Source organism: Vulpes lagopus, chromosome 3 (assembly GCF_018345385.1).
Source record: "Vulpes lagopus strain Blue_001 chromosome 3, ASM1834538v1, whole genome shotgun sequence".
Lineage (NCBI taxonomy): Eukaryota > Metazoa > Chordata > Mammalia > Carnivora > Canidae > Vulpes > Vulpes lagopus.
In genome coordinates, this window is record NC_054826.1 from 132,201,451 (window position 1) to 132,225,523 (window position 24,073).

The 24,073-nt window shown below is 35.1% G+C and overlaps 1 protein-coding gene across 1 annotated transcript in view; it reads left to right on the top strand.

The window, feature by feature from the left end:
* Positions 1 to 23,056, top strand: part of LOC121487129 (calcium-binding mitochondrial carrier protein SCaMC-1-like) — a 45,430-nt gene extending 22,374 nt beyond the window's left edge. Inside the window, exons 6-10 of the mRNA XM_041748571.1 lie at positions 679 to 831; positions 3,791 to 3,898; positions 9,632 to 9,799; positions 15,108 to 15,252; positions 22,881 to 23,056. Coding sequence (XP_041604505.1) covers positions 679 to 831; positions 3,791 to 3,898; positions 9,632 to 9,799; positions 15,108 to 15,252; positions 22,881 to 23,056 — 750 coding nt within the window. The remainder of the gene's footprint in view (positions 1 to 678; positions 832 to 3,790; positions 3,899 to 9,631; positions 9,800 to 15,107; positions 15,253 to 22,880) is intronic.
* The last annotated feature ends 1,017 nt before the right edge of the window (positions 23,057 to 24,073 follow it).

Genomic DNA, 24,073 nt, shown 5'->3' on the forward strand with positions numbered 1-24,073 from the left:
CTTTTACTAAACTATATTTGTTGAATTTGTCTTTTTTTTCTTCTGTTATTTTTACTCGCATACCAAATTGCATTGTTCTGGGCTTAATCTTTCTTATGCCAAATGCAATATATTCAATGTACAGGACATACTCTCTGTTGTTCTCTGAAGGCTAAATTGAGTATTTGTCTTCCAGTGTATGCCTTGGAGAAAGTTCTCAGGTCTTTTGGCCACAAAATTAGTCAGATTCTATTCTTCCTCTGCTCACACTGACCATACTGATTACATTTGTTAAAGGCTTCATAGCCCCTTATTAGCAATACATTCTCTGAGTTTCAGTGGTTTAACTTCTCAGGAATGTTATTTCTTTGATTCTTCTGATTCAATCTTTTCATGATGGAAGAGCCATTTGTCCATCCCCTTGAGGAACAGGAAACAAAGCAATCATGTCTATGGCATGTTTATCTGTGTTCCATGTGTAAAGTATCCCCCTTCATAAGCTATAGTGCAAGGATCCAAGTAAACCTGCTTCCAAAGCTGTCTAATCACCAGAACAGCTGCTACTTCCCCAATAGGAGAGACTTTCAATAGCTGGGGAATTTTAACTCTTTCCTGCCCACATGAAAATTGCAATATACAGTTTTCAAAGTTCTTCAAATCATATTGTCCATTTTCAGAATCCTTCCTTTCCTTTTCAAGGCTCAGAGTTTAGAAGCAAAGAATGTGAAGATGATAAACCATTTCATAGAGATGGTCAAAGAGGGTGGAGTCATTTCTCTGTGGAGAGGAAATGGTGTGCATGTTCTCAAGATTGCTCCTGAAACAGCTGTTAAGGTCTGGTCATATGAACAGGTAAAGCTATAACTATGACATTTATTAACAAGGAAAAGTTATTCAATTTTATTTTTGAAAAATTGACTTCAAATTATTATAAAACAAAGGCAAACAGTTGTTTGTATATATTAAAACATTATTTTAATTTATATTTATTTTATATATTTTTTTAGATTTTATTTATTTATTTGAGAGAGAGAAAGCATGATTGGGGGAGGGGCAGAGAGAGAGAGAGAGAGAGAGAATCTTTGGCAGATTCCACATTGAGCACAGAATCTGATGTGGGGCTCTATCCCATGACCCCAAGATCATGACTTGAGCCAAAACCAAGAGTCAGATGCTTGACTGACTGAGCCACACAGGTATCCTGTTATTATTATTTTAAAATTATAATGCTGTTATTTTAATGCTGTTTTTTTTTTAAGTTTTTATTTATTTATTCATGAGAGACAGAGAGAGAGAAAGGCAGAGACAAAGGCAGAGGGAGAAGCAGGCTCCATGCAGGGAGCCTGACATGGGACTCGATCCCAGGTCTCCAGGATCACACCCTGTGCTGAAGGCAGCACTAAACTACTGAGCCACCTGGGCTGCCCTTTAATGCTGTTTTTTTTTTTTTTTTTTTTTTTTTTTGTTGTTGTTTTTGTTTTATTTATGATAGTCACACACAGAGAGAGAGAGGCAGAGACACAGGCAGAGGGAGAAGCAGGCTCCATGCACCGGGAGCCCGACATGGGATTCGATCCCGGGTCTCCAGGATCGCGCCCTGGGCCAAAGGCAGGCGCCAAATCGCTGCGCCACCCAGGGATCCCCTTTAATGCTGTTTTTAAAACAAATTTCTTCTTTTAATATTTCCTCAATAAAAGCTAGTTTAGGTAATTGGTTTGGGCTTCTACATGGAAACTTAACAGTAGTATATTAAGTTCACTGACTTCCAACAGAAATATGGTTGAATTGAGGGAGAACAAATGAAGCAATGGACAGCAGCAGGCTTTAGAGACCACAGACTTGTGTTTGCCCCGTTCTAACTGTGTGGACTTGGATAAGTTCCCATAACATCTCTGAACTTCATTTGGCTCATCTGTAAAATGTAGAAACTACAATATCTACTCTGCAAATAGCTTGGCACATCATAAGCATCCAAGAAACAGTGGTCCCAAGCACTACATAAAGCATAATACAGGGTACTGTGGGAAAGGTCTACAGAGGAATTCAAACTAGGTTTGGGGGCTAGGGATGGCCTCCTCAAGGAGGTAACATTTAGGCTGAAACACAAAGGGTAAGTGGAAAATTTCCAATTGAAAGACAGAGAAAAGAATATTTCACACAGGGGGAACGACATGTTTAAAGCCCTGGAGGCAAAAGAGCAAGGTGTGTTTGAGGTGTTAAAAGAAGCCCCCTAAGACTAGTGTGGTGATTGTGGTTAAAGATGAGATTGAAGAGGCAGACAGGCAAAGGAAGAGAGGCAAAAGTATATGTAGGGAGTCTGGTTGGGACAATATGCAGTAACCCAGGTGAGAGATGAGAGTGATGTCAGTCAGTGGGGAGAGACAAGTGGACGGATTCCACAGATATTTAAGAAGTAGGTAAGATTTTGTTATAATTGTTTGTGGAGTGTAAGAGAGAGAGGGATGTCACAGATGATACTGAAATTTCTAGTTTGTTCAACTGGGGCCATTTATTACAATGGGGACACTTGGGCAGGACTGCCACATCACAAATCCCCAGGGGAACCATTCACAGTCTACTTTTTTAGTAAATAACATTTGCCCTTTAGGAAGATCACAAGATTTTGGAGTCGGGGGCACCTGGTGTGTATATTTAGTTTTGAGCATGTGAAGCTTGAGGTGTCCATATTAGCTAGGAATCTTTAAAAGGTCATAAATAATAGAAAGTGTGACCCAAGCTGGTACATATAATAAATTGAATTTATTTTCTCACATTTAGAAATAGGGTAGACTTCCGATGAAGCTTTATCTCTCAGCTCAACAGTGTTACCAACGACTCCTTCCCACCCCATCTCTTCTCTCTGACTTCCACTGAGTTCTTTATCCTAAGACTCTTTTTGGAATTGAAAGATGACTGCCAGAGGCTTTCAGGGGTTCATGTTTCTTTGTGAGTAGTGGGAAGACATCTGACTCTCTTTGTAGTTCTCTCAGAAGAACAAGGAAACTTCTTTTGGGAGGTCTTCCTGAAACATTTCCTTGGGTCTCACTGGTCCAGGTTGTGTCATTTATCAGTCCTTGAACTACTCAATATCAAGTAATGGGATGTACTGACTGGCTTGGAACAACAAGCTAATATACGGACCAAAGTAAAAATCAAGGAAATACTCTACTGAAATCCATTCCTTAAGGAAAATTTTATTATCATTATGCAGTAATAATGACTGTTTCCTCAGTTGCTATGTGGCAAGCATGTTACATGTGTGTATTATTGTGTTTAATATTCACAAGAATCCTACAAAGTAGGGACTGCAGATATAATGGTGACTGGTTTGGACAAGGTACTTAACTTCATTTTCCAGATGAAAAAACAGTTATAGAGAATAACTTGTCCTGGATTACTCAGTAAGTGACCTAGCCAAGATCAAGTCCTAGGTTTGTTTGTGATATTATGTTGCTTCATGACATCACAAATTAAATAAAGTTGCCACTAGAATTTACTGCATAGGAAGCTCGCTTGTTTCCATCTCAGTGGTTTGCATTCCATTATATGAATTCCTTATCATAATCAACACTTGTTGGATGTCTGCTAGATACCAGATTTTATTCTAGACAAAGACATACAAGCTGAAGTCTCTACTGTTAAGGTTGGAGCCTCCTATCTAAAGGGCATGACTATATATACGTCCTTGGTAAGGTGCATTATGGTTTTTAATTATGGAGTAAATGCCCACGTATTCATTGATACTAAATAAATTTGTATGCCCTCTTGGACTTCTGAGTATTAACATACCTTTGAACTCTTATTAATACAGTATAAGAAGTTTCTTTCTTCTGAAGGAACCAAATTAGAAACTTTTGAGCAATTTGCTTCTGCTTCTTTGGCTGGTGCTACTGCACAATCTTTTATTTACCCCTTGGAGGTAAGTGTGGTTGAAAGAAGGTGATTTAATTGCTAACTTTAATGAAAATTATGGCTATTTTTTTCAAATGAACCACAATTCTCTTACAATTAGTAGTAATGACATTGAGTAGGGAAAACTTATTGCCAGGGCAATATCATCAGAGCTGTGATGTTTAAGCTGATGTTTCTATTACTGTTCTTTTTTTGCATTTTCCCTTCCATCTGAACATGTTTCTTTAAAAACAAAAGATGAAAAAAAAAGCCAGTTGAGATTTTTGACTCTAATTGTACTGAATGAATTTGGGAAGAAATGGCAATTGTGATACCGAATCTTTTTGTTCAGGGAGGAGGTATCTCTCTCTATTTAGATCTTCTGTTATATTCTTTGATAAGGTTTATAATTTTCTTATAGAGGTCTTACACATTATGAGGCTTTTATATTACTAGATACTTTGTGATATTTGTTGCCATTAATGTATTCCATTACATTTTGCTAATATTTATTGCTAGTATACATGAAAACTCTTGGATTTTCACTTCTATCCAATGACTCTACATTACTCTTATTAATTCTAATAATCTGGAAGCTTTTAAGATTTTCTCTTAATCATTATTCTTCTGAAATTGCACCCATGACTTGTACAGATTTGGATTCTTTTCTTTGTATTAGTTCATTTTGTTTTTTTTTCCAATGAAAAAGTTGGCATTTTTGTGGTCCTGGGAAATTTTTTACTATTAAATTTTGGATTATATTTTTCTTTTTTTATCCTGCAACTTTATGAATTCATTTATCAGTTCGAGTAGTTTTTTAGTGGTGTCGTTAGGGTTTTCTGTATATAGTATCATGCCATCCGCAAATAGTGAAGGTTTTACTTCTTCCTTACTGCTTTGGATGACTTTTATTTCCTTTTCTTATCTGATTGCTTGGTTAGGACTTCCAATACTATGTTGAATAAAAGTGATGATCGTGGATATCCTTATGTTGTTCTTGATCTTAGGGGAAAAGCCCTCAGTTTTTCCATAATTGAGTATAATTTTAGTGAAAATTTTCATAGCCTTTCATGGCCTTTGTTATTTTGAGATATATTCCCTGTAAACCTACTTCGTTGAGGGTTTTTATCATAAATGGATGTTGTACTTTGTCAAATGCTTTGTTTGTATCTATTGAAATGATCATACAGTTATTTTTTATCCTTTCTCTTGATGTGATGTATCACATTGATTGATTTACAAGTATCAAACCATGCTTGCACCCCCAGAATAAATTCCACTTGATCACAGTGAATGATTTTTTATGTATTGTTGGATTCAGTTTGATAATATTTGGTTGAGGATTTTGCATCTATGTTCATCAGAGATGTTGGCCTGTAGTTTTCTTTTTTGTCGTGTCTTTGTCTCGTTTTGGTAACAGGGTAATGTAGGCCTCACAGAATTAATTTGGAAGCTTTCCTTCCTCTTTAGTATTTGGAATAGTTTGAGAAGATTAGATGTTAATTCTTTTTTAAATGTTTGGTAGCATTCACTTCTGAAGCCATATAGTCCTAGACTTTGTTTGTTGGGATTTTTTGATTACTGATTCAGTTTCATTGCTGGTAATGGGTCTGTTCAATTTTTTATTTCTTCCTGATTTAGTTTTGGGAGGTTATACATTTCTAGGAATTTATCCATTTCTTCTAGGTTGTCTAGTTTATTTGCATTTAATTGCTCATAATATTCTCTTATAGTTGCATTTCTGTGGTATTGGTTGTTATTTCTCCTCTTTCATTTCTGATATTTTTATTTGAGCTTTCTATTTTCTTTTTTTATGAGTCTGGCTAAGGGTTTATAATTTCTTTGCAAGAACCAACTTCTGGTTTTATTGACCTGTTCCATTATTTCTTTAGTTTCTAATTTGTCTATTTCTGTCCTAATCTTTATTATTTCCTTCCTACTATTGTTTTTAGGTTTTGTTTGTTATTCCTTTTCTAACTCCTGTAGGTGTAAGGTTAGGTTGTTTATTTAATATTTTTCTTGCTTGTTGAGGTAGGCCTGTAAATTTATAAAATTCCTTCTTTTTAAAAAAGATTGTATTTATTTGTCAGAGAGAGACACATCACAAGTGTTGGGGGGGGGGGAGTGGCAGGCAGAGGGAGAAGCAGGCTCCCCACTGAGCAAGGAGCCTGACACTGGACTTGACCCAGGATCCTGGGATCATGGCCTGAGCTGAAGGCAGAAGCTTGACTGAGCCATTTATTCATGAGAGCCACAAGGCACCCCTAAAATTCCCTCTTCGCACAGCTTTTGCTGTATCCCAAGAATTTTGGATCATTTTTTTTTTTTCATTTTTGTTTGTCTCCATGTATTTTTGGTTTCCTCCTTGATTTCTCTGGTTGATCCATTCATTGTTTAATAGCATATTGTTTAACCTCCATGTATTTATATTCTTTCCAGATTTTTTCTTGTGGTTGACTTCTAGTTTCATAGTACTATGGTAGGAAAAGATATAGGGTATGTCTTTGATCTTTTTGAATTTGTTGAGCCTTGTTTTGGGCCTAATCTATTTTGGAGAATGCTTCATGTGCACTTGAAAAGAATGTGTATTCCATTGTTCTAGGATGGAATGTTCTGAATATCTGTTAGATCCATCTGGTCCAATGTGTCATTCAACCCCACTGTTTTCACGTTAATTTTCTGTTTGGATGACCTATCCATTGATGTAAGTGGGGTGCTAAAGTCCCCTATATTATTGTATTACTATTGATTAGCTCCTTTATGTTTGTTAATATCTGCTTCATGTATTTGGCTGCTCCCATGTTGGGTGCATAAATATATACAATTGTGATGTCTTCTTGTAGGATTATTTCCCTATATGGTGTCTTTCTTTGTCTCTTGTTACAGTCTTTGTTTTAATGTTTATTTTGTCCAATATAAATACTGCTATCCTGGGTTTCTTCTCACCTCCATTTTCATGATAAGTGTTTTTCCATCCCTTCTCTTTTAATCTGCATGTGTCTTTAGGTCTGAATTGTAATCAGCATATAGACGAGTCTTGCTTTCTTATCCATTCCATAACCCTGTGTTTTTTTGATTGGAACATTTAGTCCATTTACATTCAAAGTAATTATTGATAGATGAGAACTTATTGTCATTTTGTTACTTGTTTTATGATTGTTTTTGTAGTTCTCTGTTTTTTTCTTCTCTTGCTCTCTTGTCTCATGATTCTGTTTGGTTTCTTTAGTGATATATTTGGATTTGTTTCTCTATTTTTTTACTTATTTATTTCCAGTTTTTGATTAGTGGTTAGGTTTGTGTATAACATCTTCTGCATATAGCAGTCTATATTAAGATGATGGTCCCTTAAATTTAAGTCCTTTCTGTACTCCTCTCCCCCCATATTTTAGGTATATGGTGTCATACTTTACACCCTTTTTTATGTGAATCCCTTGACTGATTTTTTTTTTTAAGATTTTGTTTATTTATTCATGAGAGACACAGAGAGAGAAAGAAGCAGAGACACAGGCAGAGGGAGAAGCAGAGTCCATGCAGGGAGCCCCATGCGAGACTCAATCCCAGAACCCCAGGATCATGCCCTGAGCCCAAGGCAGACGCTTAACCACTGAGCCAGGTGTCCCTTCCCTTGACTGATTTTTATAGATATACTTAATTTTACTACTTTTGTCTGTCCTGTCTTTTGTGCTCCTGCTTATGGTCTTTCCTTTCCAGTCAGGGTCCCCTTTAACATTTCTCATAAGACTGGTTTAGTGGTGATGAATTTCTTTAACCTTTGTCTGGGAAACTCTTAATGTCTCCTTTTATTCTGAACAATAGCTTTGCTGGATTAAGTATTCTTTTGATTTTTTTGGATTGAGTATTCTTAGCTGAAGGTTTTGTCTTATAGCATTTTGAATATATAATACTACTCCCTTCTCACCCACAAAGTTTTTGCTGAAAAATCAGCTGATAGTCTTATGGGGCTTCCCTTGTATATGACTGTTTTTTTTTTTCTTGCCGTTTTTAAAATTCTCTTTTTAATTTTAATTACTATGTGTCTTGGTGTGGACCTCCTCTGGTTGATTTTGCTGGATCTCTCTGTGCTTCCTGATCTGGATTTGTTTCCTTCCTCAGATTCGGGAAGTTTTCAGCCTTTATTTCATCAAGTGAATTTTCTGACCCCCATTTTTTTTTCTTTTTCTGGGATCCCTATAATGTGAATGTTATTATGCTTGATGGTATTGCTAAGCTCCCTTAGTCTACTTTCATTTTTTATTGTTATTTTTCTCTGTTCTTTTCAGCTTGATTTATTTCCATTACTTTGTCCTTCAGGTTGCTGATCTCTTCTTCTTCCTTTTATCTACTATTTATCCCACCTAGTGTATTTTTTAATTTCATATATTAAGTTCTTCATCTCTGTTTTTTTTTAATGTTTTCTATCTCTTTGTTAATAGTCTCACTGAGGTCCTCTACTCTTAAGTCCAATGAATATCTTTATGATCATTTCTTTAATGTCTTTTTTTTTTTTTAAAGATTTTATTTATTTATTCATGAGAGACAGAGAAAGAGAAAGGCAGAGACATAGGCAGTAGAGTGAGCCCAATGTGGGACTCCATCCCAGGGTCCTGAAATCATGACCTGAGCCAAAGGCAGATGCTCAACCACTGAGCCACCCAGGTGCCCCTCTTTAAGGTCTTTTTTTTTTTACATTTTTAAAAAAGATTTATTTATTTATTCATTCAGAGAGAGCAAGAGAGAGGCAGAGACACAGGCAGAGGGAGAAGCAGGCCCCATGCAGGAAGCCTGATGTGGGACTCAATCCTGGGTCTCCAGGATCACACCCTGGGCTGCAGGCGGCGCTAAACCACTGCGCCACCAGGGCTACCCTCTCCGGGATCTCCTAAGCCGAGCCCGCTGCCCTGCGGATTGTAAGAACTACAAAATTTGACCCCTCTGATTTTCAAAGCCAAATATGGGAATTTGTCTTCTTGTGTGGGATGCCTATGCCTGGGATGCTTTCCCTCTACTGCCCACCTTGCCCCCTGGCCCTTGAACAGTCCTGCCCTTCCCACTCTCTTTCATGATGTCTCTTCTCTCCATTTATTTGTGGAGAGTCTGTTCTGCTGGTCTTCTGGTGTTTTCTGGGTTTTTTCCAGTTTTATTTGTGGGACAAGGTGAGCTTAAGATCCTCCTGCTCCTCTGTCTTCCCTGGAGGTCTCCCTCCTTCTATAACTCTTATTTGATAAATATTGCAATTCCTGATGATACCATCTAAAATTCTGTTGATCTTTTCTTATACTTTCCCTGTGTACGTATATATATATATGTGTGTGTGTGTGTAGCTGTTTGTGAAATCCTAATATCAGTTTCTTAGGACACTAAATTTGGGGTGAGGGGTTGTGAGAGCTTCTTTTTTTATTTTGGGTTCCTTATCTAAGTTACAGTATAATAGCTGCAGGTATGATCTTATAATTTGGACAAAAAGAAAACATAGCTGAATTCACTCTATCTTTCTATGAAGTTAAATTAAGAAATTTAGTAAAAGCACTTAAACACTGCATTTGTAAAATATTCCTATGGAAAACTAAAATATTCCAGGAAACAGTAGGAATATATATATATATATATATATATATATATATATATATACTGTCATTAAAAATATAATATAACCTAAGATTCTTTTCTTTTTTAATTCCATAATAATGGGTCAATTTATGGTAATGCTGTGGGTTAGATAACTGATCAATGACCTTACAATATTATCTTCTTTCACATTCAGGTTTTAAAAACTAATTTGGCCGTGAGTAGAACTGGGCAGTACTCTGGGATTTTGGATTGTGCCAGGAAGATTTGGAAATTTGAAAGGGTTACAGGCTTTTACAAAGGCTGTGTCCCTAGTCTTCTGGCTGTCATACCATATGTAGGCATAGATTTTACTATTTATGAGGTGAGTTTATTTCCATGATGGACTTAAAAACAGATTTATTCGTTCTGAAATTATAGTACAACTTAAAAATTTTTTATCAAATTATAAATTTAAGGCAGAGTTATTAGAAACACAACTTTTACAGTTTGTTTTGCTGGTTCCTCTTCTTCAGGATTACATAGTAGTTTTCTCTGAGTGTTGATCTCAACCTCCCCTCTTCTCTCCCTGCACACTACCCACTGTCCTTTGATGACTCCATCTATTGCTGGGTTTCAAGATAGCTGGTATACCACTTACTTGCAGATCTGTTTTTTAACCTCTCTTCTGACCTCTAGACTACCAAGGAGATTGCATGACATTATTTTGCTTTTTTTTTCTTTCTGGCATCAGAAGTCTGATTTGTCTCTGTCAGACTTCAGGGAGAAACACAGCACCTCCAGTGGAGTCTGGAGTCCCTTACAACAAACCCCAGGCCCCTGTGCCTGGCAGGAGCATCTTTATAAGGGAAGTTCTGACTGCCCAACTTGGGAACAGCCAAATATGTAAACCTATTACTAACAAACTTAAAGTGCATTGATAATAATACAATAATAGTAGGGGCCATTCACCCCTCATCACAGCAGTGAACAGATTACCTAAGCAGAAAATCATATATAAGGAAACAATGGCTTTGAATGACACACTGGGCCAGGTGGATTTCACAGACATATTCAGAGCATTTCATCCTAAAGCAGCAGAATACACATTCTTTTTGAGTGCATGTGGAACATTCTCCAGAACAGATCACACACTGGCTCACAAATCAAGCCTCAATGGGTACAAAAGACTAAGGTGACTAAGGTCATACCATGCATATTTTCAGACCACAACGCCATGAAACTTGAAGTCAACCACAAGAGCAAATTTGGAAAAACCACAAATACATGGAAGTTAAAGGACATTCTACTAAAGAATGAATCGGTTAACCAGAAAATTAAAGAAGAAAATAAAAATTAAAGAAGAAATAAAAAATACATGAAAGCAAATGAAAATGAAAATAGGACAGTCCAAACCTTTGGGATGCAGCAAAGGCAGTCAAAAGATAGAAATATATAGCAATACAGGCCTTCCTCAAAAAGCAAGAAAAATCTCAAATATATAACCTAGCCTTACAACTAAAGGAGCCAGAAAAAGAATAAGAAATAAAGCTGAAAACCAGCAGAAGAAGGGAAATAATTAAGATTGGAGCAGAAATAAATGATATAGAAATTAAAAAAAAAAAAACAACAACAGTAAAACAGATCAACTAAAGGAGGGGCTGGTTCTTTGAAAGAATTAACCAAATTGATAAATCCCTAGCCAGACTTATCAAAAAAGTGAAGAGAAAGGACACAAATAAATCAAATCACAAATGAAAGAGGAGAGATCACAACCAACACCACAGAAATACAAACAATTAGAATATTATGAGTACTATGCCAACAAATTGGGCAATCTGGAAGAAATGGATAATTCCTAGAAATATATAAACTGCTGAAACTGAAACAGGAATAAATAGACAATTTGAACAGACTCATAGCCAGCAAAGAAATGGAATCACTAATCAAAAATCTCCCAACAAACCAGTCGAGGGCCAATGGTTTCCCAGAGGAACTCTACCAAACATCTGAAGAATGAGTACCTATTCTTCTGAAGCTGTTCCAAAAAAATAGAAATGGAAGGGAAATTTCCAAACTCATTCTATGAGGCCAGCATTACCTTGATTCTGAAACCAAAGAGCCCATTATATAGACCAATATCCTTGATGAACATGGATGAAAAAATTCTCAACAAGATAATTGAATCCAACAGTATACTAAAAGGATTATCCACTATGATCAAGTGGGATTTATTCCTGGGCTACAGGAGTGGTTCAACATCTGCAAATCAATCAATGTGATACACTACATTAATAAAAAAAAGCATAAGAACCATGTGATCCTCTCAGTAGATGCAGAAAAAGCATTTGACAAAATACAGCATCCTTTCTTGATAAAAACCCTCAAAGTAGGGATAGAAGGAACATACCTCAACATCATAAAGGACATACAAAAGGTCCACAGCTAATATCATTCTCAATAGGAAAAACTGACAGCTTTTTCCCTAAAGTCAAAAACACAGGGATGTCCACTCTCACCACTTGTTCCACATTGTACTGGAAGTCCTAGTCTCAGCAATCAGACAACAAAAAGGAATAAAAGGTATCCAAATCCATAAGGAAAAAGACAAAATTTCACTCTTTGCAGATGACATGATACTCTTTATAGAAAACCCAAAAGACTCCACCAGAAAGTTGCTAGAACTGATTTATGAATTCAGCAAAGTTGTAGTATATAAAATCGATGTACAGAAATTTGTTGCATTTCTATATACAAATAATGAAGCAGCAGAAAGAGAAATCAAGGAATGAGTCCCATTTATAATTACACCAAAAACCATAAGATACCTAGGAATAAACCTAACTAAAGAGGTAAAAGATCTGTAAGGTGAAAACCATTGAACACTTATGAAAGAAGCTGAGGAAGACACAAAGAAATGGAAAAACATTTCATGCTGAAGGTTCCTCGAGTTAAAAATAGAACCCTATGACCCAGCAATTGCACTAGTAGGTATGTATCCACTGGGTAAAAAAATGCTGATTTGAAGGGGCACATGCACCCCACAGGTTTAAAGCAGCACTATCAACAATAGCCAAATTATGGAAAGAGCCCAAATAGCCATTGACAGATCAATGGATAAAGAAGATGTGGTATAGGGGAGCCTGGGTGCTTCAGTTGGCTAAACATCAGCCTTCAGCTCAAGTCATGATGTCAGGGTCCTGGGATTGACTCCCATGTTGGGCTCCCTGCTCAGTGGGAAGCCTGCTTCTCCATTTCCTTCTGTCCCTCCCCCCTCTTGTGCTCTTTCCTTCTCTTTCAAATAATAAATAAAATATTTTAAAAAGAAAGATGTGATATATATATATGTATATATATATATCACACAAATATATACAATGGAATATTACTCAGTGATCAAAAAGAATGAAATCTTGCCATTAGCAACAATGTGGATGGAATTAGGGTGTAATATGCTAAGCAAAGGAAATCCATCAGAGAAAAACAAATGCCATATGATTTCACTCATATTTGGAATTTAAGAAACAAAACATGAACATAGGTGAAGGGAAGAAAAAAATAAAATAGGATAAAAACAGAGAGGGAGGCAAACCATAAAAGATACTTAAGTATAGAGAACAAAATGGGAGTTGCTGGAGGGGAGGTGAATGGGGGGACAGGATAAAAGGGTGATGGGCATTAAGGAGGGCAATTACTGGATGAGCACTGGGGGTATATGTAAGTGACAAATCACTAAATTCTACTCCCGAAAGTATTACTACACTGTATGTTAACTAACATGAATTTAAATAAAAAATATAAATACAATTAACTACAGCTTTAAAAAAAGTAAGAGGAGAATGTAAGTTTTTGGGGGGCTACGTATGAGAAATAATGACTTTTTTTCTAGGTTAATATTGCCCAGTTTCACTTTGGTCATTCTCTATAGCTGATTCTGATAGACCATCAGGCATGGACTTTCTTACCCAAATCCCTCTCTATTTGGTAATTCCTGGGACCTTCCACCCCCAGCAAACTTTTTAATTCTCATCAGCGGTTAGGATAGCAATTAGAATTGTGGACTCGGACTGCTTGAGTTCTAATTCTGGCTCCACGGTTTTCTTAACCTCTCTGGGCCTGGATTCTCTCACCTTAAAAATGAGGATTTATTCAGTAAACAAATAATGATTGAGTTGCATGTACGAAGCTCTGTTCTAGGTGCACCAAACAAGAGAGACAGAAAGTCCTGTCACTGGGGATCTCAACATTCTTCAACTGGGAGACAGACAATAAATTATTTAAACATATAATGCCTTAGTGATAAGGGTTATAGAGAGAAACAGAACAGGAAAGCAGAATAGGTAGCATTAGGGACTGAAATTTTCAATATCATGGTCTGGAAGGTCCTCCTGAGAAGGTGAATTTTGAGCAAAGAACAAAGAAATGGAGAGGGTGAGCCATGTATAAATCTACAGAGAGAACGGGGTGGGAATGTGCCTGTGTAGCTGCAGTGGAGGAAACCGAGGGTTAGTAGGAGGTGAGGTCAGAGAACGACATTTAGCAGAGCCTTGCAGGCCGTGGAAAGTACTTGGCACCCTTGTTGAATCAGTTGGCCATCATGAAAGAGTTTATTTCTGGACTCCTGAATTTTACTTCATTGATCTGTATGTCTATGCTTATGTATCACACTGGCTTGGTTGGTGGAGGTCTGTAGTCAGTTTTAAAATCAAAGTGTAAATTATTTAACCTTGTTCTTTCCTAAGCATTGCTTTGGCTATGCTGGATCCCTTACATTTTCATATGAATTTTAAGATCAGCTAGTGTCGGAAGTTCTAGGACAATGGAGGATGTAGTTGTTCACTTGAAAGAATGATGCTGGTATGTTGGGAGAGTGAATGGTCAAGGAAAATACGGTATCATTTCAGTGAAAAACCATGGATCCACTTAAGATTTTATGATCATGAATTTAAAATGAGACCAATCAGCATGGGTGTGTGTTTTCTCAGTCATGGTTAGCTGTATTCTAAACTATTTTCATAGCATATGAAATCACCATTTACTCTTGTCACTCTTAATCTCTTATGAGAGTTTTCCAAAGGCTGTATGGTTTGTGATGACATCAGTGCTCTTATGGCTATTTAATGTGTTTCTTGTGTTTATAATTTTTCTGTTTTAATATCTAACACAATAGATAATATTGATAGATATAACCCATAGAAACAAAAACTTTTTGGTGTTCTCAACAACTTTTAAGAGTATAGAGGAGTCCTGAAACAGAAATATTGCTGTTAAAGGGGTATTGTGCAGTTTGACACAATAAACCTCCCTAAAGATTAGGTGATCAGGGCTCTCATAGTTGAGTGGATAGTGAGTTCCCATCACTAAGGTTCTCTGATCTCTGGTTTGATTATTCTCTGAATAATTCTAGTTGCTAGGATGGCACTTAGGAAAAGAGGTAATATTTAGATAATTTGAGCCCTGGAAATATTGGGGGTAAGGCTTTACTAACTGTAACTGAATTACACTAAAAATTGGCAGCTCAAAAATGTCCTATAGATCTTATTACTTTGTCATGGATGACTGCATTCTGCATTTTATATTCTTTTCTATAATGTAGGAGTCTATGCCTATTGTGAGAAAAGATATTAGCATTTTATTATTTTGGTTCTTCTTTAATAGTTGTTAAAGCATATTATTACTTTGTTCTCCGTCAGCTTTTGAAGACTCATTATTTACTAAACACTGATACAGAAGGCCCTGGGTTGCTGACTTTGATTGGATATAATGCCTTCTCTAACTTTTGTGGTCAGTTTATCAGCTACCCCCTGCACCTAGTGAGAACTCGCATGCAGGTTCAAGGTGAGTTTTTGTGAGGAGGATGGCAGTGTAAAAAGCTCTATGTGATTTAGGAACTTTTTTTTTTTTTTTAACTTTCTGTTCTGAAGAATGTCTTAAAAACCCTCCTCATTTCCATCATTCAGTGCTGCCTCTTTTAAAAAGACGAAATTAGGAAATTGTTCTTATATGAGTGGGAATGATGCTATTTATTTACCACCTTGGGTGATACAATGAATGTTTTCACACTGGAGGGGTCCAGTCTTTTTGTGAACTAGAGTTCATAAGACTGTGATAATGAGGGATTCAAAATTTAGATACCTATCTAAATGACTGTTAAAAGTCTTTTGCAAGCTGAGATGCAGTGATTCTGTTTCACTTAAAAATAACTTAAAGTGCAGCCCAGGTGGCTCAGCGGTTTAGTGCCGCCCTCAGTCCAGGGCGCGAGTCCCACGTTGGGCTCCCGCCATGGATCCTGTTTCTCTCTCTGTCTGTGCCTCTGCCTCTCTCTCTGTGTCTCTCATGAATAAATAAAATCTTAAAAAAAACCCCAAAGTATTTGCTGATTATTAGGAAAAATTATCTATTGAACTCAGAAAAGAAAGATTATATATATATGTACATATATTATATATAATTATATATATATTATATATCGTATATATCTCCATTATATATATATTATATATATATCATATATATCTCCATAAAACTACCACCAATGTCAAGACATAGACATTTCCAGTGCTCCAGAAGGCTCCCTCATACCTTTCCCAATCAATAAACACCCTCACCCCAAGGTAGCTATTATTCTGACTTTAATCACCATTTATTAGTTTGCCTATTTTTTCTTTCTTTATTTCTTTATTTTTATTTATTTTTTCTTTAAAGAGAGTATGTGAGCAGGGAGGAGGGGCAGAGGGAGAGGGAGAGAGAGAATCTTAAGCAAGCTCAACACTCAGTGCAGAGCCCGAGGCATAGCGCAATCTCACGACCCTGAGTTCATGACCTGAACTGAAGTCGAGAGTTAGACACTGAGCCAACTGAGCCGCCCAGGTGCCCCTAGTTTGGCTATTCTTGAAAACTATGTACTGTTTTGGAAAATCATCTTTGTTTATTGCATGTAATTATCTTCTTTGGTGTATAGTATTTCTTTACACAAATACCACACTTAATCCATTGCAATATTTTAAAATTTATTTTTTAAATTGAAGTATAGTATATTAGTTTCAGGTGCAACATAGTGATTTGACATTTATATGCATTATAAAATGCTCAGCACAATACTGTGGAAAACAAGCACTTATTTCTTTCTTATTTCACTCATATCTATATCAAGAAAAGAATTTTTGGATTATAGGGTAAATGCACATCCAGTTTTAGTAGATACTGCCAAATTGGTTTTCCAAAGTGTTTATTTCAGTTTGTACTATAATGACAATGTGTAAGAGTTCCAGTTGCTCTGCATCTTTGTTAACACTTGTTATTGTCAGTCTTTTAATTTAGACATTCTGATAATTGTGCAATAAAATTTCACTGTGGCTTTTTATTTATCAATGACTAATAATATTGAACACTTTTAATGCTCATTTTAAATAATTTATTTATTTTAGAGAGAAAGAGCAAGCATGAATGGGGGGAGGGGCAAAAGGAGAGGGAGAGAGAGAATCCCAAACCAACTGTGCTGAGCCCAGAGCCTAACACAGGGCTCAATCCCCTGACCCTGAGTTCATGACCAGAGCTGAAATCAAGAATTGGGTGCTCAACCGACTGAGCCACCCAGGCAATTTTTTTTCCTTTTGATTTGATATGTACACAGCCATGGCTTCTGTGAATAGGAAAAAGTTTCTTCCTTTCCAGCTTTTATACTTTTTACCTCCTTTTCTTGCTTCATATCACTCATTAGGAGCTCCAGTACAATGCTATAATGATAATGGTAAGAGTGGACATCTTTATCTCATTCCTCCTCCGAAGAAAACTGTTCCAATATTTTACCATTGAGTATGATGTTGTAGGTTTTTGGAATATACCCTTTGTGTGACTAAGGGAGTTCTCCTCTATTCCTAGTTTGTGCAAAGTGTTAAAAAAATCATGAATAGGTGTTGAATTTTATTAAATGCTTTTTCTGCCTCAAAATAATACTATTATTTTCTCCTTTTTTTTCTGAATGATTTTCAAGTGTTAAAGCAACTTTGAAATCATGGAATAAGTTTCACTTGGTCATGTTGCATTACCATTTTGTATAATGTTGGATTTGCTTGATAATATTCTGAATAGGATTTTTATATTATATTCATGAGAATTTTGTTGCTTGTAATGTTCCTTCCTGTAATGTTTCTGTCAAGTTTTTGTATTAATGCTACATTTGCTCCATAAAGATAGTTAGAAAATGTTCCCTCTTTTTCTAGTCTTCGGATGAATTTGTGTATAGCTAGAATTTTTTTTCCTTAAATATTCGGGAGAACTCACCAGTGAAGCCAATTTTGCCTGGATATTTTTGATGGAAGGTGGTTTTTTTTCCCTGTTCTATATTTTAATAACAGTTTCTAGTTCTTTAAAAGGTATGGATTGTTCAGGTTTCCTATTATTCCATCAATTTTGAGGTATTGTGCTTTTTAAAGAATCTATCCATTTCATCTAAATTGTTCAAGCCTAATAGCATAACATCATTAATAGTGTCCTTTTAATATGCCTTTAATAATGACTGTAGGTTTTACAGTGAAGTCTCCTTTTTATTTTCTGATATTAGCAATTTGTTATTTTTGTTTTTCTTAATCAGTTTATTTGGGGTTTATCGTTTTTATTCATCTTTTGGTTTTGTTGATTTTCCTATATTGTACATTCGTGTTCTGTTTCATTGTTTTCTGTTCTTATTTTTGTTATTTTTATCCTCTTTTTTTGCTTGTTTTTTTGTTTAGTTTCTTAGGTTCAAAGTTTAGATCTGGGGTTGCCAAACTATGCCTCGCAGGCCAAATCTTACCCACCACCCACGTGTGTAAGTAAAATGTAATTGGAACACAGTCAGGCTATTTATTTCTGTACTATCTACAGCTATTTTCATGCTACAATGGTAGACTTGAGTAGTTGCTAGAGACCATGTGGCCCACAAAGCTTAAAATATTTACTATCTGGCCTATTACAGCAAAAGGTTGCTGACTCCTGTTTAATATAATTGATTTAAAATATTTTTTCTTTTTTGATATACCAATTCCGATTTCTGAGTATTTCTCTAAGTACTGCTTTACTTATATTCCATAAACTGATAATATTTGCATTATCATTCATTTCAAAATATCATCCAAATTTCCATTGTGATTTCTTTCTGACTCACTGGTTATTTAGAAATATATTTACAAACATTTGGGGATTTTTCCAATGATCTTTCTGATATTGAACTTGTAGTCTAATTGCACTGCAAAAAGAGAATGTACTCTATAGGATTTCTATTCTTTGAAATTTATTGAGATCTGTCTTACTGGCCCAGATATGGTCAATTTTGGTGAATGTTCACTGTATACTTGAAAAGAAAGAGGATTTTGAAGTTGTACTTAGTGTCCTATATATGTATTCTATAAAGTAATTTAGTGAAGTGTTAATCAAATGTTTTATATCCTTGCTGATTTTTTTAATCTGCTTTTTTCTATTAGTTACTGACAGAGGTGTGTTTAAATCTCTAACCATGATGGTGGATTTATTTAACTCTCTTTTAATTTAGTCTATTTTTCTTTCTATATTTGAAGCTATAGTATTATGTATATTAAAACTTAGTACTGATTTTTATTATGAAATGTGTCCTCTTTATTGCTGGTAATATTTGTTTTTGCTTTAAAAAGTCTACTTTGTCTGATATTAATGTAGTTACAGTAACTTTCTTTTGGTTAATGTTCACTTGGTATAATTTTTTAGAGCATCTTTTTACTTTCAATCTTTATGTGTCCTTATATATAGTGTGTCCATTCTGAAAAGCACATAGTTAGATCTTTAAAAAAAATCCCATGTGATTATTTTGTCTTTTAATTAACATTTAGTTATATTTATATTTTAAAGTAGTGTTACAGTTGCATTTAAGTGGAGACCACATATTAAAGTGCTACATCTTATTGCTTCCATTTTTCATTTTCTTTTATCTCTCTCTCTTTTTGGGTCTCCTTTTGAATTAGGTGTATTCATTATTTCAATATTTCTCATCAGTTATTTGATCCTGTTTTTTATTTTATTTTTATCATGCCTCATTATTTTAGATTGAATAATGAGCATTTTGTGGGAAAAATTGTAAACTCTGGATGATGTTATTTTTCTCCAAATAGGGCTAACCTTTCTTCCTGTAGGTAGCTACAGTATAGGCAGACCAACTTAAATCTATTGAAGGTTGGTTTTAGATCTGTTAGGGATGATTTATTTTAGCTCTGGCCTTTCCCCAAGGTACTTACTCGTAGAGTATGGCCCTCGCTGCTAGACATAACCTTTTGTGGGTTTTTTTTTTTTCCTTTTGTGGGTTTTATCTGAAAGTCTAGAGTGGTTACCAAGGTGTCTCACCTCACCTTGTTGGGTCTGAACTTCACCTTTATGACCCAGCTAAAGTCTATCCCTAGATCTTTAGCCTTCCACCTGCTCTTTTCTGCTGGTTTTTGTGATATCTCATTTGGTGCAGCGTTAGAATTGGCAATACCTCAATGGAAAACTGCAGAGAGTCTTTTGGACTCATTTCATTAGTATTACCTCTATTTCAGATTTTGCTCAAGTATCTGGCACATTGGCATCCTTGAGTTCCAACTTTTGTCTTCAGTTCAGTAACACTCCTATTTTCTGGTTGGACCCTATTCTTTCATGCTGAAAATTGTCAAATGGCCTAAAGTTAAAAAAAAAAATTAAACAAAACCAGAGTGAAATGTAGTGCTTATCTCTACACTTTTCTTCTCTCAGGGATCCTAGTCTTGTTTCCATTGATTACTCTCAAACAATGATTTCATGTATTTTATTCTTATTTTAATAGCTAATTTTATTTGTAGGGTGAATCTGAAAAACTACTCTGTTATAACTAGAATTGAAAATCCTCTTTTGTTCTTTTGACATCTCTGTATTTGTTTCTGAGCTCTTCTGTTTCTTTTCTTTTTTAAAAAATGATGTCCCATGGTCACTTGTACCTGCTCTCAAATCTGTAACCAACTGTATTTCCTTTTACTGCCTAGGGTAGTGATGTTTCAAAATCAGTATCTGAGTCCTGGGATCATCAGCTAATGTAGAAGCTATTAAGTTAAAGGGATTTGGGGAATAGTATATTTACATGATACCACAGTATCATCTATCAGAGTTATTGCTAATTGCAAAGAGGAAAACATGCCTTTACAATGGAGAGAAAGGGTGGTCATTATTGTAACCAGTCAACCAGCTTGGCAACCAGTATTGGCAACAGTAAAATAAAAGAACCTCTGACATAATGTGCCTCATGATGTAATGTAATATGAAGTGCATAGCATCTACTATGAAGTACTCTTGCCCAAAAAGTTTTACTCGCATATGGAAATGCTTTTGGACTTAAAAGAAATACAGGGGATCAAGGGATACATTAAATGATGCTATCAAGAATGAATCAGACAAATCTAGAATATAGTATATTCTATAAGACAACTGGCCTGGGCTATTCAAAAGCCATTGTTATAGAAAAAGTGGTGGTTGTGGGGGAATGACTGGTACTAGTCTTGATTAGGAAAGTGAAGAACTATAGCCAATGCAACGAGTGAAATTTGTTTAGATTTTAGTTTGGAAAAAAACAAACCCCGCTCTAAGTGACATTTTTGGGACAATTAGGAAAATTTTAATAAGGAGGTACTTGGTGAGATAGAGAATTATTTTTAATTTCCTCAGGCATAATTATGACTTGGGTTATGTAGATTAATGTCTTTGTGTTTAGAATATGTTGAAGTTTTTAGGGTTGCAAGTTTCATGGTGTTTGTAACTACTTTCAGAGTGCATACATTCACACACATTTATATATACATAGAGACAAAAATAAGTACAGCAAAATGTTAAAATTTGAAACTAGGTGGTGAGTATACAAATGTTCATTGTATTATTCTTTCTGTAGTTTATAGTTTTCACAATATGAAAGATGGAGTAAACCAATGGGGGGGTGTAGGTTCAACATTAGAGAAAAAATAAGGATGTTCCATATTCTTTTACAAAATTATAGAAATTGATAGCAATGTTATTAGCATCTACTAAAAAATAAAAGGCCAAAATATGAATGTAGTAATAGAACATTCTCGAAGAAATTCCATGGTGAGTAAATATTTTCTAAAATTTCAAAATAATTTAATCTAGATTTCAAAGGAATTATTTTATTTTGGGTGGGGAAGTATGGAGGGAGGAAATGTTTAGATTAAAGCAAATAGCAGCAGACAAAATTTTCAGTTCTTTACTGCTTTTTACTTAGTTATGTCAATTTTGGGAACATAGAATAATGATTAAGGAGAAAAATGCTAGCTAAAGAATTTGAGAATGTTACTAGGTACTATGCAATATGCCAGGCATGTGGAATATGAGTAAGCAAAAACACATTGCTCATGGAATTGATGGTCCAGCAGGGAAGACAGTTATTAATTAAATATTGACACAAAGTACATAAACTGTGATGAGAGCTACAAAGGAAAAGTGGAGTTCTCTAAATACTACCATGGGGCGGGAGTGCTGAGGTAGTTCTGGAAGACTATCTTGGGAAAGTATTGCTTGGACTGAGAACTAAAGGCTGGGATGGGGTTAAAAGCCAAAGGTTGGGGAGTGACTTTCAGGCAAAGGGAAAAGCATGTGCAACTAGCTTTAAGAGGGAGGAAGTTTGGGGACATTTGAGAAACTAACTGAAAAGTGGCCACTATGGCTGGAGTGCAGAAAATAAGGAAGTGGTACAAGTGAGGTGGGAGCAGGAAACAGAGGCTAGACCATACTGTATTTAAGTATAGTGGGGGAATTACTGAAGTAAAAGAGTAACATAATCAGAGTTGCTTTATTAAAAGTTCTCTTTGGTTAAAGTATGGAGAAAAAAATGAAAGAGGTGATTATGGTAAATAAGGCAAAGCAAGAGATAATGGTAGATTGGAGAACAGAGGCATGGCAGTGCACTTCTAGGTAAATGCATAGATTTGAGAGCTATTTAGAGAGTAAAACTGATGGGTAATGGTTTGGATATGTAAGATGAGGGAAATATTATAGATGGCCTTTCAATTTTCCAGTTTCCACACCTACATGAATGGTGGAGCCACTCCCTGAGAAAAGAAATAGTGAATGAGAAACATATTTGAGTTTTTTTCAGCGTTTGAGTTGTTCTTAATATATAAGATGTTGAATAAAAGTACCTTTATATGTCTAGCTACTTTTAAAAATTATGTCCACAATAATTATAAGTAAATTTCACCACCAATGGACAGAATTTCTTCCTCAAGGAAAGAAAATTAAAAAGACATGAGCATCAAATAGTTCCATTAGGTTCCCTGATTATATAATTATGATGAACCACAGATGTTCCTTTGAAACTGCTTGTGAAAGAATTTATGTAATTATATATATTTTTTTCTGTCTTAACATGTGTTTTACCTTAGTGTTTGAAAAATAGTAAATACCAAATTAATTAGGCCTTTTCCTTCCCTTTCATTTTCTAGGCATAATGGGAGGCCCACAGCTAAATATGATCAGCGTCTTTCGTCAAATTTATAAAAGCAGAGGAGTGATGAGGTTTTTCAGAGGCATGACTCCAAATTTCTTAAAGTTGCTTCCTTCAGTATGCATAAATTGTATGGTTTACGAATCAATAAAACCACTCTTGGAAATAGCATAGAAATGAAATCGTGAACTGCCATTTTATGTACATTTATTTATAAGCATAGAAATGTCTTGCCTTTCTTCTTAGCTTGCTAGAAGATTGCATGAAAAGATGCTATATCCATCCTCCAAAAAGATAAACATACAAATCAGAATTAAATACTGAATTTTAATTTTTTATAAGCCAGAATTATAGCTTATTAAGTTCTTTATGAATTAAAACCTTTAATATTCATAAAGTCTATTTAAGCTTCTCTAAAATTTAATGAATACCTACCAGAAATTTGCATTTAAATAGATTAAATTTATATTACCTAATTATATTATTAACAATATATTTTTATGTTAAAAAATTGGAGTATTTTGGAATTTTTCAGCATTTTTTGTTTTCTATTTTAAAAACTTAACATTGTTTTGCATATTTTAAGTCCATTTGAAAAGCATTAAAAGAAAACGTATGCATTTAAAATTATAATTAAAAGGGAAACAGTGGTTTTCAAACCCCTTTTCTTTCTCTAAACTAAACAAAATAGTTTTGTCTTAAACAATTTCATGGCTCAGAATACCTCACTCTCCCACCGTTGTTGTTAATGGAATGCTGGTGGCTTATTGCTCGCTTCTTGGGCACTCTTATTTGTGGATACAGACATTTTAAATTTACTTCTTAACATTGCTAAAAATTATAAGAAAATCGCCAATGTGAACAAAGTAAATCAGAGAAATTGATAACTCTAGTTCTTAAATCTGTATTACAATAAGAGCTTCAGATTTTTTATACTAATGAGTATATATATATATATATATATATATATATATATATATATATCTTTTATACTGTGCTTTTAAACTCCACTCTTTAAGAATAAAGAAAGGCTGGCTAGACCTCTTCTTTGAAATCTTAAACTTATATGAAGGATAAATAGTATTCTTTTTTGCCCTTAGAGGGTTGTTTTGTAGTTTGCCTCTATTTTTATTTTTTATTTATTTATTTTTTTCAAAGATTTTATTTATATATTCACGACAGAGAGAGAGA